Below are 18,987 nucleotides of genomic sequence, written 5' to 3'. Positions count from 1 at the left end.
TCGCTTTTTCCCGCCTGCTGAATAGGCTTCGACCTCGTCGACTTACGCCGTAGCCCCTCAATCCAGCTCCACCTTCAACATGACTCCATGGTAGATGATCAATCCACCCCTGCGCCTCATCGACTTCAAGCTCCATGTATACACCACCTTGAATCAATCCCGTGCCATAGTCTTGTCGAAGCCACACAAGCCCTCAGACCTGCGTCACGTGTTTCCACGCTCCAGAAGTCGGTCACCATCAGCATCACGCTCCTATGTCGCTGTCGCCGATCCCACCACCGTCTTCTGTATCAACCGACCTGCGTCGATCCGTCAGACTGTCTAGTCCGACTCAGCCCCACGGGCCTCCGCAACCTATCCACGTGTTTGAAACCATCTCAACAAACCGACCCAGAAAAAAAACTCCCATGCAAACTGCACAAAATTTTCCTTTTTTCCTGTCACTATTTGCTGTTGCTTCTCCGTGCACTTCATAGCAGAAAATTGATCGAACTTGATCCAACCAAAACTGCTCTTATACACACACGTGGTTCTGGTTGTGTTCTTTTTTTCAAACAAATCTTATCAGGTGCCTTCGCTACTTCGTATGCTCTTTCCATGACTCAGCTTCAAGCAACCGGCAGCGATAAACACGATTGATACACGACAATCATACAGTGCAACTCCAAGGCTTCCAGCGCACATGTCTGCCACCGCGTGGGCTTTAGTGTGCACACGCGCCAGCCCATAGCTGCTCCTCAGGCACCTCGGACTGGGCCGCCGTCCACGCTCCTTTGATCACCGTATCGATCTCGTCGAGACTGAGTCCGACCTGGAACACCACGACACGATGCCGATCTGACCTCGCCAGGAATTTCTCGTATGTACGCTCGCCCGATCGATCATCCGGATCGATCGCCGCACGTCTCGCGCCGCCACCGATGCTTTCGCCTGCCGCCAGCACACGCGTCTGTCTCTGATCTTGCCTTTTTCCAATTTTGCCGAGAACCACGCCGTAGCCGGCTGCATCCCAGACTCGATTCCCCCTTCTCTAGATCAATAATCCGTAGCCTCCTCACAACCTTGCTCATGATACCACTTGTTAGAATAAATCCGAGGCATACCGTCGATCATCCGAGGACCAAGCAATCACACAAGCACGACACCGAGATTTGTTAACGAGGTTCACCGATATGGCTACATCCCCGGGGCTTGATTACGGGCGCTCCTCCCCGTGACACCGTCACAATACCGCACACCGGCCACCCGGGCGCCGGCACACGCCGCCGGCTCCCCCTTGCGCACCTATGCTATTATGTTGGCATAGGTTATATCGTGTGTCTATCCCCACTATATAAGAGGCCTAGGATACAAGTGTCCTATTAGGACACGACTCCACATCCTATGTAAACACAATACAACTCATAGTCCAACTGTAACCTACCTTGTACACAATATTCGACACAATTCTAACACTAACTGAGTAGAATCCATTCACGGTGCCAAATCCGCAAATAAAATGTTCATTTAGGTGTAGAAATTGGGGGCATTTTGGTGTACAGAGAGGAGAAGGAAAGAACAGAAGAAGAACGCTCGCGTGGGAGGAGGAAGAAGACGCAGGGAGCCGGCCGTGCCGCGCGAGGTGGGTCCACACCCTGTCGGCCCGCAGCTGGCTGATCGGCCCGCGGTAAGCTGACAGGGGCTCGCCCCGTGACCGCTGCGCCGTCAGCTCCCTCTCTCCCCCCTCGCGACGTGGCCTGCCCAATCCGCGCGCGACATGTCGCAGGCTGGCCAGCTGTCGGCCTGCTACTGGCCGAGTGCACCCAATCGGCCTGCTGTGGGCTGACTAGGCCCAATCGGTCCGCAGCGGGCCGACGGTGTATTATTTCTGAAATTCTTTTTTTAAGCGTAATATTTGTGCAAATTGATAAAAAAATGTATTATTTAAAAAAATTAACCTGTATGGTGGTATCTCCGTCTCTCGTGCTTTTATAAGGGTAGTGGGTGCAATTTACACTATGCGAAGGATGTGAAGTGGATTTGATGCAGTCAAACAAAAGCTCAGGTGATTGTGGCAAAATTGCTTTGGGTGACATGTGGCCCCCCTCGAGAGGACATGTGGCCTCCCGGTCGTGGGGTTTCGACATCCTGGTCACCTCTCTCGCTCCACCGTAGCGGCGCATCCTCTGGCACCTTCGTCTAGGATTAGGTTAATGCAAAACCGCCTCCCCGGAGCTTCCAGAACCTTTCGGGAGGAGGGGTGCGATGTGGCATGAGGCGCGGCGGTCGGAGAGGAAGGTCCACGACCTCATGGACGGTGCGCGGCGCCGGGCCCAGCGGCGCTACGCCTACCTCGCCCGCCGACGCGGCGATCCGCACCAGTCCCTCGAGGTTTCCGGTGCCCGGTGCCGCGTCCACCGCGACGACTCACTATATCAGGCCACGGAGGACCAGCAGGGATTGTGCGTGCCGCCGCTCTCTCACGCACACTCCGTCTCTCCAGTTGATGTCATGTGATGGGCTGTGTTGTTTGTTATGACAGCAGCATGCTGGATTTGGTCGAGTTAGCTGTCCATCTGATGGATCGGCAGTGCCGTCTAATGGATGCAGATTATGTTTGATTATATCGTGCAACAAATAGATTCCTCTTGCAAGTGTTTGTAGTAAACCAGTATCTGTACACCGGTAATTCATCAATTGGCTAGATTGTATGTATCTATTACGTTTCTGTAACTCGTCTCTTCTATGAATAGTTAGGACGCTGGCTATCGGTGCATAGGATTTTGTTTCCATTTTCAAGGCGGCATATTTACTTGTTTGTGAATGTGCCAAATAAAGTGTGGTATTTTCTAGAGTTGATTAGGCCCATTTGATGGTGTGGGGAAGTTGACAAAATGTTTTTTTTTGTAATAGATTGGATTCTGCCATGTGCTGAGGCATAGATTGATCAGTTCCTAGCTGTGATTGGTTTAGTAGGTGCTCAGATTTTATATTGTGTAAATATTTAGTTTTGGCCATGTGTTGCAGGAAACCAGGAATTTGGTTTTGCACATGCTGATAATAATGTTGGAGCTTACAGAATTTTCATGCTTGCTCTAGAAAATTAGCTAAATTTATTCTTCTGGCATAGTTGTAGAAGCAAGCTCATTGATAGCAAAACTCTCGATTTTTCAGAGCATTTCATCTCGTTTGAACTGTAGCCGCTTTTATCTTATGACTGAAATGTGTTCATCCAAATGAGCTTAAATCTAGGCAGCATTAGTGCATACACAAAGAATTGTATCCTAAACATATTTAGGACAACATGTACATGAGCCAAACATAGCAGCTGTTTGTGTTTTAGATTTTTAAGTACGGCTGAAAGTGGACATGTTTGTGAGTTCTGATATATATGTCTAATGTATTACATGACCCTAAAAACTCATCTCACATGTGTTGGAGTACTACCAAAGTAGGTCCAGTTCGAATTTTGTTTAACATGACAATGACAGGGCTAACATATAGCTCCGATAGAAGTTTTGAATATATCAATTATATTATGTGTGTCTCTGTTTCTGGTTGAGTTTATCTAGAAAGAGAAAATCGCTACATGTCCGCTTCAATGCAACATCTGAACTACTGATTTACTGTACTCATTGTACTGCAGGATACAATGGAACGGGAAACAAGATATTCTGATTGACAGGTATGTATTATCTAAGTTGCTAAACCATGTTAAGAGCAAGAGAATTTATATCCATTCTCTTAATGTGCAGATTTGATGGCCGTGCACTACTTGACTTCATCCGTGACTCTAGCTTTCAGTCTTTTCAAACTCAGGAAAAATCTGAAGAAGAGGAGGAGCTAGAGGATTTTGTTAATTTTGAACGTTACCGGGACTTGATTAAGCATCGTCATAGAGGATGTCGGTACCTTTTTGGTTTCTCAATTTTGTTGCTGTTGTTGTATGATTTGCTGTCACTCTTCCATTTGCTTACTTATGGGTTCATCCTGATGTAAAGGATCTTACTTTTCCATCTGTCTGGTCTTTTTACTTTCTAATAATGCTACCTACCCAGACAGTTATTTGCCTTCCTCTGCAGTTTCTGATGAGGTGGGTTTACAACATGTTGCGCAAGAGTTGGAAGCAAAAGCTATTCTTCCTTTTAGCTTTGAGAAGTAAGTCTACTCATCAATTTTAGTTTATATGTGGTAGGAGCTAGGGTTCTACCGGGTCTAGGCCGGAGGTTGTAGGGGAAGGAGGGAGTTGGACGCGGGCGAGCACGCGGCTGGGCGTTGTCGTGCGCGTGGGAGGAGGCGGCGGCGGTGACAAGAGGTGGCTAGGGTTTAGGGTTTCCGGCTCCTTTGGGAGCCGGGCAATACAATTGTCTTATTGCTTAATCTCCAAAAGAGTCTTATAGCTTGTTTATATAACCACGATACTAATAAAAATAAGATAACTTGTGGGCTAAGCCCCTAACTAAACCTCCCCGGTGGGCCTCCTATGGGTATAAGTTACCCGGTCATAACATCTCTCCCCGCCTGCGCAAATAGCTTGTCCTCGAGCTGGAAGTTTGGGTAGTGTTGGCGGAACTCATCGCGCTGCTCCCAAGTAGCCTCCTCCGGAAGGCCAGTCCACTGGATCAACAAGTACCACACCCCGCGATGTAGCTGGGCCTGCAAGACCTTCTTGGGTCCCGGAAGGAGGCACCCGTCGGAGGTCGGAGGAAGCGCGGGGGTGGCCGTCGGTGGCTCCCCACGGAAGGGCTTCAGCAGCCCCACATGGAAGACGTCGTGGATGCGAGCACCGGCCAGAAGCTGAAGGCGGTAGGCCACCTTCCCGATGCGCTCCAAGACGGCAAAGGGCCGGCGTAGCGAGGACCCAGCTTGCGCTTGGCGCGTGGGTCCAGGGACTGCGTACAGCGGTGAAGAAGACACAACCACACCCAATCGCCCACCGCGAACTCCGCCTCGCGATGGTGGCCATCGTAGTAGTACTTGGCCAGTTGCTGGGCCTGGATGAGGTGCTGCTGTACCTCCGCAAGCATCTCGTCGCGGCTGCGAAGAAGATCGCCCACCGCCTCCGTCCGAGCTGTTGCCGGGTCAACTGGTAGGATGGGCGGGGGCGGTCGGCCGTAGACAACCTCGAATGGCGTGGCGCGCATTGCGGAGTGATAGGAGGTGTTGTAGCAGTACTCCGCCCATGCGAGCCAATCCACCCAAGCGCGAGGACGATCACCTGTGACACAACGCAAATACATGGCAATCACCTTGTTGACGACCTCGGATTGGCCGTCCGTCTGAGGATGGAAGGCCGTGCTCAGGCGGAGCTTCACGCCCGCCATTCGGAAGAGATCGCGCCAAACATGCCCCATGAACACCGGTCCCGATCACTGACGATCGAAGAGGGAAATCTATGGAGGCGGACGATGCCGTCGAAGAAGGCACGGGCCACGGACGCGGCAATGTAGGGATGGCCGAGCGCGATGAAGTGAGCATACTTGGAGAAGCGGTTGAGCACCGTGAGGATGACGGACTTATCGCCCACCTTGGGGAGGCCCTTGATGAAGTCCATGGAGATATCAGCCCAGACCTGAGACGGCACCTCTAAGGGCTGTAGCAGACCAGCCGGCCGTAGTGTCTCCGTCTTGTTGCGCTGGCACGTCACACAAGGCCGCACCCAGTCCTGGACCAGGGCCCGATCACTGGGGATATAGAAGTTGGCGCAGAGACGATGGAGGGTTTTCTGCACACCCTCGTGGCCGGCCGAGTGGGCCAGTAGCAGAACCTGGTGACGGAGGTCGTCGTGCTCCGGCACAAAGATACGACGCCCATGCAGGAGCAAGCCATCGGCTAGGCGCCACGGCTCCTCCAGGTCGCCCGCAGCAAGCCGCTGCTGAAGGAGCAGAGCGTCCGGCGCGGTCGCGGTGGCCCGACGGATGTCGGCGAAGAGGGCGAAAGAGGGCCCCGAGCGGATGCATAGCGCCGCCCCCTCGGAGTCCCCGACGGTGACGTCGTGGTCGGCGTCGCGGCGAGACAGGCGTCGGCCACAGTGTTAAGGCGGCCCGGACGATACTCGATGGTGAAGTCAAAGCCAAAGAGCTTGCTGATCCATTGATGCTGCGGCATGGTAGACAACCTCTGGTCCAATAAGAACTTAAAGCTGTAGTGATCCGTGCGAACCCGGAACGAGCGGCCCCAAAGATAGGGCCGCCAATGGTGCACAACCTGCACCAAGCCAATGAGCTCCCGCTCATAAGCCGCAGGCTTAAGATGGCGCACGGCGAAGGGCCTGCTGAAGAAGGCGAGAGGTCCATCGCCCTGATGAAGGACGGCACCTAACCCCGCACCGGAGGCGTCGCAGTCCACCACGAACGGGCGGTCGAAATCAGGCATCTGAAGAACGGGGCCCGTCGTGAGGGCCCCCTTGAAGGCCTCGAACGCCGCCGTCGCCTCCGCATCCCAGGCAAAGGCGTCACGGCGCAGCAGACGCGTGAGCGGTGACGTGATGAGGCCGAACTACCGGATAAATTTCCGGTAGTACCTCGCGAGGCCCAGGAAGCCGCGAAGAGCCCGTGGTGAGTGCGGTGTCGGCTAGGCCGCGACGACCGCCACCTTGTCGGCGTCCATAGCAACATCCTCGGCCGAGATGACGTGGCCGAGGTAGGCGACTGAAGGCGTCTCGAACAAGCACTTCGAGCGCTTAAGATGAAGATGGTGCGCCCGAAGCTTGTTGCAGACGATGGCGACGTGCTGAAGGTGCTCCGCCCACGAGGCGCTGTTGATAAGAATGTCATCAAAGAAAACGAGCACAAACCGACGCAAGTAGGGGCGGAGGACGTCGTTCATCAGAGCCTGGAAGGTCGCCGGAGCATTGGAGAGGCCAAAAGGCATCACCAAGAACTCTTAAGTGGCCGTGATGAGTCCGAAACGCCGTCTTGGCGACATCGTCCGGGTGCATCCGCACCTGGTGGTAGCCCGACCGGAGGTCGAGCTTGGTGAAGAAACGCGCCCCATGGAGCTCGTCCAGGAGCTTGTCGACCACCGGAATAGGAAACTTGTCCTTGAGCGTCAGGGCATTAAGGGCACGGTAGTCGATGCAGAAGCGCCACGTGACGTCCGACTTGCCGACGAGGAGGACCGTCGCCGAAAACGGCAACGTGGAGATCCGGATGATGCCCAAGGCGAGCATGAGCGCGCACTGCCGCTCTACCTCGTCCTTCTGTAGCTGGGGATAGCGGTAGGGGCGCACTGCAACCGGCGCCGTGCCCGACAGGAGATGAATGCGGTGATCATACACCCGGGCTGGTGGAAGGCCCTGAGGCTCGTCGAAGAGGTCGCGGTGTTGCTGCAGAAGGTGATCCAACAATGGGTGCTCGGGCTCGGAGGCGGCCGCGGCAGCTGAAGCTGCGGCGTCGCCGGAGAGGCGCCACCCACGCCCTCCCACCGGACGCGGCGACCTTGGCGCCAGAAAGTCATCGTCAGGGCGTCGAAGTCCCAGAGGATGGGACCATGGTTCCGCAAGAAGTCGACTCCGAGGATGAAGTTGATGCCCGCGCAAGGGATGGTGAAGTGCTCGTCGTCGATAGTGATGGGCACGTTCCGCGCGAGCCCATGACACTGGAGGCGGTCGCCGTTAGCCAACGTGACCCGAAGTTGCTCCTCGCCCGTCGGCTGAAGCGCTAAGCGGCGCATGGTAGCCTTGGGCAGGAAGTATGTGTGGAGCCCGTATCCAAGAGGGCCACCAGGCGCTCGCCGTGAATCATCACCGGCAAGAGCATAGTCCGCTCGTCGCGGATGCCGGCAAGCGCATGGAGTGAGACCACGAGCGCCGTCGTCGGGGCGGCCGCGGGAGCGGCCTCCGCAGCAACTGGGGCGACAACTCGGCGGGTGTGTCCTCCTCGACGTAGTCGGTCGTCTCCAAGTAGAAGAGGCGCGGGCAGACGTGGCTCGGCACGTAGAGCTCATCGCAGTTATAGCAAAGCCCCTGGCGCCGACGCTCGAGCTGCTCGGCCTGAGAGTCGACGGAAGGGCTGTGTCGCGGCCGGGATGGTAGTCGCAGGAGCGGCTGGCCCGACGCAAGTGCTGGGGGCTGCCTGGCGTGCTGTCGGCCGCCTTGAGCCGGTGCCGCCTGCTGCAAGGCCTGCGCGCGACACCCGAAGGCGCGGGCGTAGTACATGGCTGTCTGGAGGTCCTGGGGTCCCCGAAGCTCCACGTCAACACGGATGTGGTCCAGAAGACCGCTGACGAAGAGCTCGGCCTGCTGTTGCACCGTCACACCCGGCGCGTGGCATGCCAGGGCTTGGAAGCGGTCGGCGAAGTCCTGCACCATGGATGTGAAGGGGAGGCGGTCGAGCTCCGCTAGCCGGCTCCCGCGGATCGGCGGCCCGAAGCGAAGAAGGCATAGCTCGCGAAAACGCTCCCAAGGGGGCATGCCGCCCTCGTCCTGCTCGAGGGCGTAATACCACATCTGTGCGGTGCCCCGGAGGTGATAAGAGGTGAGCCAGGTGCGGTCCAACGCGAGTGTGCGTTGCCCCCGGAAGAACTGCTCACACTGGTTGAGCCAGTTGAGGGGGTCCTCAGTCCCGTCATAGGTGGCGAAGTCGAGCTTGGCGAATCGTGGCGACGTCTGGGTATGACCGCCGTGGCCGTATGGCTCGGTGGTGTGGAGCAGCGAGGGTGGCGCCCGGTCGGTGGGGACCGGGGGTCCCCTATGGAACGACGGGTCGGCGCGGCCCGCGTAGGGACTTGGGGAGCCGGACGGATCGCCGTACAGCAAGGTGGGTGCCGGCTGTTCCCCGGCCGTAGTGTAGATTGGCTGCGGCGACGACCCGGACAGCCAGGCCGGGAGCGGTGACGGCGACGGTGGAAAGCGGACCTGCTGGATCGGGACGCCTCCCGGCGTGGTCGGGCCTAGACCGGTGCTGAGTGGCGGCGGGGCCTACAGCGGCGGCGGTGGGCGCGGGAGGCGCTGCGAGAGCCGGCGCCGGCCACGGCGGCCACTGCGCGGTGGTGGCGGGCGGCGGCTGCAGTTGCATCGGCCCAGCGAACGCCGCTGCGTGCGGCGAGTACCACGGCAGGGCGGGCGGCCCGGTGGCGGCGGTCGGCGGCGGCCCGTAGGGGCTGGCCAGGTACAGCCGGATCCCCTGGACGGCTGTGACGAGGTCGTTGAGGACCCCGGTGACCTCCGGGGTGTAGGCGGCTGCTGGCGGCGCGGTGGAGGGCGCCGGAGGTGGAGAGCAGCGGCGCGGATGGGGAGGGTAGCGGCGCGGTGGTGGCAGTCGGCAGCGGAAGCGACGGGGTTGGCGGCGGCGAAGACATGATCGAAACTGAGCTAACTGATACCAAGGTTGTAGGAGCTAGGGTTCTACCGGGTCTAGGCCGGAGGTTGTAGGGGAAGGAGGGAGTTGGACGCGGGCGAGCACGCGGCCGGCGGCGGCTGGGCGCCGTCGTGCGCGTGGGAGGAGGCGGCGGCGGTGACAAGAGGCGGCTAGGGTTTAGGGTTTCCGGCTCCTCTGGGAGCCGGGCAATAGAATTGTCTTATTGCTTAATCTCCAAAAGAGTCTTACAGCTTGTTTATATAACCACGATACTAATAAAAATAAGATAACTTGTGGGCTAAGCCTCTGACTAAACCTGCCCAGTGGGCCTCCTACGGGTATAAGTTACCCCGGCCATAACAATATGTTAGCCTTATCTGCTTAAATGGATATCTTAAGTGCCACTCATAAGAGTTGAAGTGGAGTGCTTCTGTGCTTGACCAAATGAAACATGCATAAATAAATCATATGTTACTTATGTTTACTTTACTGGTTACTAATGGGTGATGCATATGACAAAGATTGTCCCCACTCCTGATTCTGTTAATATGTGCATTTATGTCTATCGAGCATAGGAGCACTTTCTAAAATTGAAATAAGTTAACCCATTTGGTCATATTGACTGGTCATATATTGACATAATGTAGAGTTTACTTCTTGGAAAGACCACATCAATATTGAAGGATTATATAATGTCTAGTCCTTACAAATGTTGTCAGAGGAAAAACCATATATGAATTTGAAGTTATTCATCTTGAGTGGATATGCCAATATGAGCATGGTACTTACGCGGATCATAGTTGCCAAGTTCTCGGGACGATGGGGTCGAGGGACGGGAACGAGGGTTGAGAATCGCCAGGTAGGAATAGCAGGGAACGATGGGGGTATACATCTTTCGAGCGAACCGATCGATAGGTGGAACGTGACCCGATCAATTTGGGAACGATGACCCGGGAACGATGCGGCGTGTCGAAGAACGGGGGAGGTGCATTAGTTAGGAATCTATAAATCACCGTGACAGAAAAATGGATGAAATTGATTGATTCCATTATACTGGTAGCAAATCGCTAATTACATGGCTTGATTGTAGGTAAGCCAGTTATCTATGTTACCTGTAGTTGGCTGTTTTTTCCATGATCGAGGAAAGTGTGGAACATCCAAATACAAGTGCAAGCGTCGTGAGCGTATGGAACACATGCGACATCCGCGGATGAACTTCGTAAACCGCGCGCCATAGCCCAGCATGACATCGGCCGGCGCGTCCCAGAGGTTGGTCCGCTCTGTGAGCAGCTCTAGCTCTACGACGACGCCGGCCCTCACCCTACCCGAGCGCGCCGCAGCAGCTTGTACAACGGCGCCGTGAGGAAGCACCACAACGCGTGGACGCCATGGACTCCTGGTAAATCTCAGCGTCTTGATGAATCAATACCTCTTGTTCCTGTTTGCGATGGTAAATTGGAATTGAGATGTTTTGATTTTTGGTGTCGCTGAAGTGGTCCGTATCCTAGCGTCCGGGGTCGCGTCCCCGACATCGACTCTAGTCGTTCCCCTCGTCGACCCCGACCCTCGATTCGGGACGACGAGCCCGGTTCGAGGGTCGCTGCCTCGTTCCCTGATCCCGGCAACTATGACGCGGATAAGCCAGCTCAGGGAAACACAGTTGCCTTTATTGCAAGTTTAATCAAATTAATTAGCTTAATTGTCCACAGGTCAAAAGTTTATTAAGCCAGCCTGTAAGACAAGCTAAAAACTAAACCCTTTGTTGGACCAGCCACTTGAAAGCAGAACAAGATTTACCAATGGAAGACCAGTTATAATGTTTTTCCATTGCACTGAAGTAAACCAGAGTTCTGTATCGAGGTCTATTACGTTGTTACTGAATATAACCCTCGGAGCTCGCGTTTGTCTGTTTCTAGAGTAAATTTCAAAAAACTACAATTCTTGGAAAAACTATCACAAAGCTACAGGTTGTATCTTGTATGCCAGGTTTTAGAAAATAATTGTGAGATGAAAATTTCAGTTTAAGTTTTATGACAATATTCTATTGTATGTTATTCTGCGGAAGTTACTCTTGTTTATTATTATTTGTTGTAATTAACATCGTTGCTATGATGAAAATATGACTATGTTAGTTAGACTTTACTTTTATTATTAGGTCTGCCAGTTCCTTTCAGTGGACCCAGTTTATGTTTCATTTATTTTCTTGTTTCCAACAGATCTCAATCATCACAGGCTCCAGTTAGCAAAGGTGCTTATTCGCAGGTTGGATACTCATATAAAGGGGATGGAAATGAACATTCTGATGATCTGCCCAGTGATGATGAAGATGAAGAGGAAGGAGAAGAGGATGCCAAGGACTTCAGTAGTGATGATAGCAGTGATGAGCAAATGGAAAACTTAGCAAAGGAATTTGGCATAAAAAGATATAACTGGCTTGTTTACATGGACAAAAAGGTCAAAGAAGAGGAGAAGCGGCAGAAAGAAATTATTAAAGGCGACCCATCCATTGTCAGTACTTGAATAGCTTCAGATAAGTGTCTTTATTTGCATTTTGTAGGAAATAACATGAGAAATTATACAGAAAAAATTGAGTCGGAGAGATAGAAGGAAGGCTTCTCAATCTGAGAGGGAGCGAGAGAGGGAGGCAGTACGTTCTGTTGGAAGGGTATCTTATCATGACCCTTATAGGTAACAGTGTCTGTCAGCTTTTGAATGGGTAAATCGAAATAACAGTGACAGTTTTACTGACTACCATGTCTGAATCTTTTAACATCATGTATATTATAATTAAGGGAACAAAGGAGAAGCCCATCATATGAAGCATATTCAAGAGGCAGAAGGTATGCTACTATCCTTGTTGGTTGGATCATTTCTACCATAAGCCCTTTGCTTTGCTTGACTGCATGATATTTTGTTTGGCAGATCAAGGTCGCGGTCAAGATCTCATTCACCTTCATCCAGACGTCATACCCGTGGTACACATGCTGAAAGTAATTACCGAAGAAAGGCTAAGACTCCAAGAGTTGAATACATCACTGAATTTGGAGGTTCAGAAGACGCCAGTGATCTGAAAGTTACAGGGATCTCTCCGCCTTTGTCTCCAATACGAACTGACATACCTAACCGGTCGGGGAACTTGACCTTTAATATTTGCAAAATGATTCAATTACTGTTGTTTATCCAGTGCAGCTTAGTGTCATGGTTTTATTATTATCTTGAAAGCCAAATATGTCAGGATTAGGATAGGTGAAGACAAGGTTAAGAGGGTACTACTTTTGGCATAAAACTATGCTCCCTCCATCCGAGTTATACAGGGTTGTTTGGTTAGGAAGGCCTGTCAATCTTGTCTTAAGTCAAACCATTTTAAATTTGACTGAGTTTATTGAAAAAAAGCAGCATCCATGCTATCAAGGTGGTGTTTGGTTAGGCTTAACTTGTGGCTTTTTGGCTTGAAAGCATGCTCTTTGGCTTTGGTTTTCAAATAGGTGTTTTTTGGCTTATAACTAAAGCCACATTAAGCCTAACTAAACAACTCCCTAGTCAATATCACAAGATCTAGCTATGTTTTCATAAATTTTTATTGAACATTATATATATAAAACTAAGCGTGAGAGTAGAATAGCTTATTCTACACCCCAGTAATGGTACATACAAAATATAGTAACACACTATGTAAAATATAGTAATTTTCGTAAAAATGTAGTAATAAATAGACTTAGGCAATAAAAAAATATTTTCCGAATTACTACATTTTATACACTGTTTTACTAGATTTTCTATATAGCATTACTAGGGGGTGTAGAATAAGTTATTTTACACTCATGCTTAAAATAGCATTACCCTATATATATATATGTATATATATATATGACAAATTTTATCTACCACCAGTGGTAGTTACCACCACTTGAGTATTGTATGTTGTATGTAGTATCTATCAAATCGAAGAGTATGTACGCGTAGTATGTAGTATATTACGATGTTTAGGTAGTATATATACTACTTTTTAGGTAGTATGCATCGTATTTTGAGTATGCTCTTTTTTAGTACAAATATATACGTATTTCGCAAATATAATAAAAATCATGGGCTAACTTGCAATTTTTTCATGTAACTCACTTTGAAATATGTTATATATTATTTATAATGATAAAGTAGTATATATAATACTATATGGTAGTATATGGGACATGTGGGGTAACTACCCCTAGGTGGTAGGATGGATTTTCCCTATATATATATATATAGTGTTACTATTCATCACCCAGGGTGCAGAATAAGTTATTCTTCACCCGAGGTAATCTTGCGACCACTTAAAATATTTTGTATAAAAAATGTAGAATATGTAAAATTTTGTATAAAAAAACAAAAATGTAGGTTATAGGACCAGAAAAATCATATTTTATGTATGTTTTACACTGTTTTTACATTCGTAATTTTACGTAACTTAAAATATTTTTTACGGCGAGTACATATTTTCTTACGTTCTCTTTTTATGTATGAAATAAGTCATAATTTACGAACCATAAAAATACGGTGCATTGATGTCAAAATAGAGAAGGGGTGAAGAATAACTATTCCTCACCCAGGGTGACGAATAGCGTGACCCATTAGTGTTACTATTCATCACCCAGGGTGCAGAGATAGACATGATATGTGATCCTGTTTTGGACAAATTTGGTCGAACTTAAACTACTTGGACTTGAGACAAGAATAATAGGTCTTATAAACCTGGATGGATGGAGTAACTGATTTGTAGATAGACATGATATGCGAAAGCCTGTATTATGTTGTTTACGCAGAAGATATAAGATCTAGCATGCATAAACCTACCATCAGTTGTGGAGCTTCTGACCTAAGTATCTCGGCTCCTACTTTTTTTTTGTTTGCCTATAACACTCCTTCATTTTTGCAGGTCATCTTTTTTTTTTGTTTGCCTATAACACTCCTTCATTTTTGCAGGTCATCAGGTGTCCATATTCTGGAGGCACTTCACAGTGATCCTGCATCTTCTTTATCCATGGAACAGGAAAAAAGTGCTAAAATTTTGAAACCACCTGCCAGGTTTGTCAACATGATTACATCCTTACAAACACAGCAGCTGTATGTGCAACCAAGCTGTTTGCAATTGGTATGCTATATTTGTCTATAAGAGTTTAAACTTATTTGCAGTCATGATATACTATGTACTTGAGCATTTATCTGTTGCCAGGATGTTATGTCTATTTTTGGTCTTAGAGCATCTACAACCGGACCCCTCAAACTCGCCCCATATGTCCGCCCGGACGGTCCGATCACTGCCCGGTCATGAATTTGCCACCCAACCGGATCCCCTATACCCAGCCCAAACGTCGTGGCCGTTCGGCACCCCCCAATCCCGTCCCATATGTGGGGCGGATTTGGGGAGGCCCGGACGCGTCCCCCACGTGACGGACGGGCGGGACCCATGCGGAAAGCCATGCGGTCAACAAAAGGTCACCGGTCCGCATTCATGCTGCTGCTTCGGCGGGCCGTTCGTGGGGCTAAGCCCGGCTATTAAGCTGGATGACGGAGCTCAAGCCTAGCCGTCCCCATCCCCCCCCTCCCTCCTGTTCGTGCCGCCACCTCGACCTCGCTTCCCTCTCCCTTTGCGCTCTGGCCTCGTTGTCCGCCAATCGCCATGGTTCGATGCAAGATTACATACTACAAAATGTGATAGAGGCAAAGGTGTCCCGTCTTTCGATGAGATGGTGGCTATCGTTTTGGAGGAAGTTGACTTTGATGATCCGAGCACGAACGTGCGAGGACGTCGCGCCTTAGCAATCGCTAAACCAACTCCGAGAGGTTATTAACCATGCCGGAGCTCGATCAACCTGACCATGAAGGTCTGTTTCCTGCAGGCAAACGAAGAACAAGCAAGAAACTAAGATTGCAATCTGGATATTGCGAATATAAGAGGAAAGAAGGTGGGGTTATGTGAAGTCTTTGTTTGGTCGTTGAACACAAACGAAGTACGCGAAGTTGTAGCTATGGCGAACTTTTAATCTAAACAAAACCCAAGGAAAAAGCTACTAGATGGATCTACTTATATAGGAGCAAGGGGTGGCGGCCAAGGAGGTGGGAGGACGTCCAAGGCAGCCTAAAACTAACCCTAGGTCGTACAAGGCTCATGGGCCCAAGTGGAGGTGAACCTTTGGGCTTGTAGTTTGACTCGGATTCTGCTGCAACGTCAGATTGTTTCGTCCATAACTCAACGCTCCGGGCGAATTTGAAGGTGAATCCAATTGTGCTGGAAAGAGCACGAAATCTACTTTCAAACAAAAAAAGAATCACCCAATTCGGAGTCCGTATGAAAAAGTTGTTGGCGTTTTGAGTCAGGTATGTCTGTGCAGTCCGAATCTGAATCCAGAACGTGAGAGACTTGGACTCTATCTTCTCTTGGCCCAAAAGTGACGTGAGAGGACTTTTTGAACAGCACCTAAACTTCTCTTTTTCCCTTATCTTCATATGTGGATTGTACAAATGTCCCATACACCTGCAATTAGACATGGCACAAAAGTCTCTGAAGTATTTTTGTCCTGAATGACATAAATAAATTATTGCATAGTTTGCATTAGAAATCATCTCACAAATATACATGTATGCAATATTTTTGGTCGTATCCAAGGTAGTCATGTCCTCATCAAAATGCTAACCCCGGAGATCCAGGCTGCTCGCATTGCGGCCTGCGTGCCTCTGAGCACACCGGAGTTTGAGGAGCAGGCGGTGTTGGCGCCGGAGCAGGAGATGTAGGAGGAGGCGCCGAAGTAGGAGATGTAGGAGGAGGCGCCGGACAAGGAGATAGAGGAAGAGGCGGGAGAGGAGGGTGAGCCGGAGGCGCTAGAGCAGGCCGGATTTGTCATGGAGGACGTGCATGCGCAGTTCAAGCTCGTCCAAGCGGAAGAGGCGGCAGAGTAGCAGGCCATCCTCGAGTCCATCCAGTCTGAGCTCGAGGTGGCGGCGAACACTGCTTTATCCGTGAGGCGAATGTGAAGCGTGAGGAGCTCTTCGCGGAGGAGGCGCTGGAGATTCGCCCCGCCGCCAATGACAATGAGGCCAGCGGCTGAGGCAAGCAGGTCATCGACCGACATATCCGATGACGAGTAGCTAGTTTGGCAGTTTGTTTATGTACGTAGATCAAATGGTCACTGTGAAAATGGGGAGTGTGGTTGCAATGTGTGAGAATGAGGGATGACTGGACACTGTCCCCGAACGCATCCGTGGACGTTTAGGGGCTCACTTTTGCTAGGTCTTGTTGTAGATGCTCTTTGTAGGCATGTACTAACCTGCGATGCATTTATGGTCAACAGCACATTATCAGCACTAGCGAAACTAAAGGGTGCTTCTGGAGGATTTGGTAAAACTCCCCAGGCTGAAAAGAAAGAAACACCACAGGAACGCCTTAAAAGGATAATGAGCAAACAGCTTAACAAACAAAGTATGTCTTTGTTACTTCTCTTTTTCATTCTTATCTGCGTTAGTGATCCTGGGAAATCCTAATCATTTATCTTCATATGCAATTTATACTAAGTTTTTGTTTGCGCTACAGTTCGTAAAGATACTGCTGCTGAGACCGCAAAGAAACGAGAACAGGAACGGCAAAGGCAGGAAAAACTTGCAGAAGTAGGTCGATACAGGCTCCGTAGCAGGAGTAGAAGTCTTAGCCGTTCTCCACCAAGGTACTTTGAATCAATCGCATTAATCGATGACTTTAATAGAAGTTGCTGCATTTTCTTTGCATTGCAAATGGTTCATTGAAGGCTATTTCCAGCCAAATATATATTCTTACCACGATACTATGATTTTGTTGATAGCGCCAGATGTTTACTGTTCCTGTGCAGAAAGCGGCATTATAGCAGAAGCCATAGTAGGAGCCAGAGCCCAAGAAGAAACCATTCACTTTCACTGTCTCGTTCAAGGTCACCCTCTCACTCTCCAAGGTAATTCATGGTGGATAGGTATGTTCCAGAGGATTTAAAGATGCATACCATCTGAAGAGCGGTAGTACTGCAGGTACAGAAGCAGATCAAGGCACTGAAAGTATCTCAGAGCTCATTGGTTGTCTATGGCACGTGGTGCTTCATTTTTATTTACTTAGGCTTCCTGGTGCCCTGTTACTTATGTACCGATCAGCGAAGTCCTGGATCCCATCATTGTTGATAGCGTAGAGTTAGTGTATTTGTGATTGTGATATTTATGAGCAGAATATCGTTCAAGAGGTGCGCGACTCTCTTCTTGATTTTTTTATTATGTGGGCTGTATTGTTGATAGATTAGGTATGTGCCAGTTGCTCTAGAGTATTAGTTGCTCTGGAGTATTAGGGCTCCTCCGATGCTGACCCCCAAATGGGACACCCTAGACTGGTGAGGACTAGTCTGTCACGAACTGGTGAGGACTTGTCTGTGAACAGTGACGTGAGAGCCTGCTATCCAAAGTTGTCCCCTAAACGTGCGCCATGGACTAGGACTAGTTTGTGGTGATGTGGGAGCCAGCTATTCATAATTGTCCTCTAAACTTTCGCCTTTTTCAAGTGCGCAAGCTCAAAATAACCACATATCAAATCATAAATGATTTAAAATGTTTAACGCGATGGTTGTTCTAATTCAAAAATTATAACCCAACAAAGTTTACAAATTAAAGTAGTTCAAACTTGAATTTAACTACATATGTTTAGTCGTCCCATCTAATCCATAGAAGCTCAAATCTTTCTTGAGTTGCTTGATGGTGAACTTGATGTATTTGAACAACCTCACTAAATGTGGCTGGATTTTGATATGGAAGTTTGACAGGATCATCCGTGTTTCTCAAATTCACAAGATGCGGCATCATCTTCACCCTCATTAACGACGATCATGTTGTGCATGATCACATGATATGTCATGACATTCCATAAGGTCTCCACATTCCAATGTTTAGTAGGTCAACAAACAACTGCAAAGTTGAGACCTTTTTTGGACAAAGATAGCTAACGGATGATAGATATTGTCAACGAGTAATCCATGTTGTATTCATGCCCATTGATACTATATTACAAGTTCTTTCCTGTCAGTTAGCCTAGCACACAATGGTGACCATTGCAACACGTTGAAATTCAGAGATCCTATCATAATGTGGTGTGCACTTCTGGTAATCAGAGAATCCAATCGTTCCATGGCATCCTTCTTTAAGATGAACTAGTCATCAAAGGACGAGACGCCATGCTAGAGGTGACCGAAGACATCTTTCACATTCAAAAGAGCTAACGAAAATTGTCAGCGAGCAGGGAATCCAGGGCAAAGTAGTCGTCCATCAGCGTCGAATAGCCCCATGCCCTGTCCTAATTGAGCATTCGATGACCCTTAATCAATCTCTTGATATTGAGAACATGCTCTTCTTCACGCTTCGCGTCTGCAAGGACCGCATGCATCATCGCGGTTTCATTCGTGTAGTCCTCGTTGGACGAATCAACTTAATGCTCGTATATATGCTGCATGTTCGAATCCATTGCTCCAAAGAATAGATAAGAAATTTAGCATGAGCATTTTTACCAAACACTTGTCGGGCGTGGTGACTACCGTTAGGGCGGATGGTAACTGCGCGACAGACATGCGAGAGGTGTGGACTGGCGATGGAGGACAAGCGACGGGGAGACCGGGTGTAACGGTGGAGGTCACGAAGTTTCGGGAAGGGCTTGGCGGGGAGCTAGAGTGGT

General features: G+C 49.8%; 1 protein-coding gene across 3 annotated transcripts; it reads left to right on the top strand.

Annotated features, from left to right (window-relative positions):
• Positions 1 to 2,094: 2,094 nt before the first annotated feature.
• LOC125551471 (CLK4-associating serine/arginine rich protein) lies at positions 2,095 to 17,514 on the top strand. Of its 3 annotated transcripts, none has more exons than XM_048714732.1 (13): positions 2,095 to 2,441; positions 3,626 to 3,664; positions 3,735 to 3,883; positions 4,062 to 4,137; positions 11,495 to 11,786; positions 11,860 to 11,966; positions 12,071 to 12,118; positions 12,201 to 12,404; positions 14,241 to 14,342; positions 16,607 to 16,734; positions 16,846 to 16,975; positions 17,111 to 17,236; positions 17,310 to 17,514. In XM_048714732.1, the coding sequence occupies exons 1-13, from the start codon at positions 2,245 to 2,247 to the stop codon at positions 17,332 to 17,334; spliced, it is 1,623 nt and encodes a 540-aa protein (XP_048570689.1). In that variant the 5' UTR covers positions 2,095 to 2,244; the 3' UTR covers positions 17,335 to 17,514. The 3 variants fall into 3 exon arrangements, 2 of the variants coding, with proteins under 2 accessions (XP_048570689.1, XP_048570690.1); XM_048714733.1 differs by having other exon boundaries at positions 2,098 to 2,441; positions 17,138 to 17,236; XR_007302697.1 differs by lacking the exon at positions 17,310 to 17,514 and having other exon boundaries at positions 14,241 to 14,409; positions 17,138 to 17,236.
• Positions 17,515 to 18,987: the final 1,473 nt, after the last annotated feature.

The sequence above is a fragment of the Triticum urartu genome, chromosome 4 (assembly GCF_003073215.2).
Source record: "Triticum urartu cultivar G1812 chromosome 4, Tu2.1, whole genome shotgun sequence".
Classification (NCBI taxonomy): domain Eukaryota; kingdom Viridiplantae; phylum Streptophyta; class Magnoliopsida; order Poales; family Poaceae; genus Triticum; species Triticum urartu.
This window is presented reverse-complemented; position numbering and strand designations above follow the sequence as displayed.

Coding starts and splice junctions, on each gene's coding strand:
- LOC125551471 (XM_048714732.1), top strand. CDS start 2,245: ATGTGGCATGAGGCGCGGCGGTCGGAGAGGAAGGTCCACGACCTCATG. Junction 3,884..4,061: donor TAAGCATCGTCATAGAGGAT/GTCGGTACCTTT, acceptor CTTCCTCTGCAG/TTTCTGATGAGGTGGGTTTA. Junction 14,343..16,606: donor ATTTTGAAACCACCTGCCAG/GTTTGTCAACAT, acceptor TATGGTCAACAG/CACATTATCAGCACTAGCGA.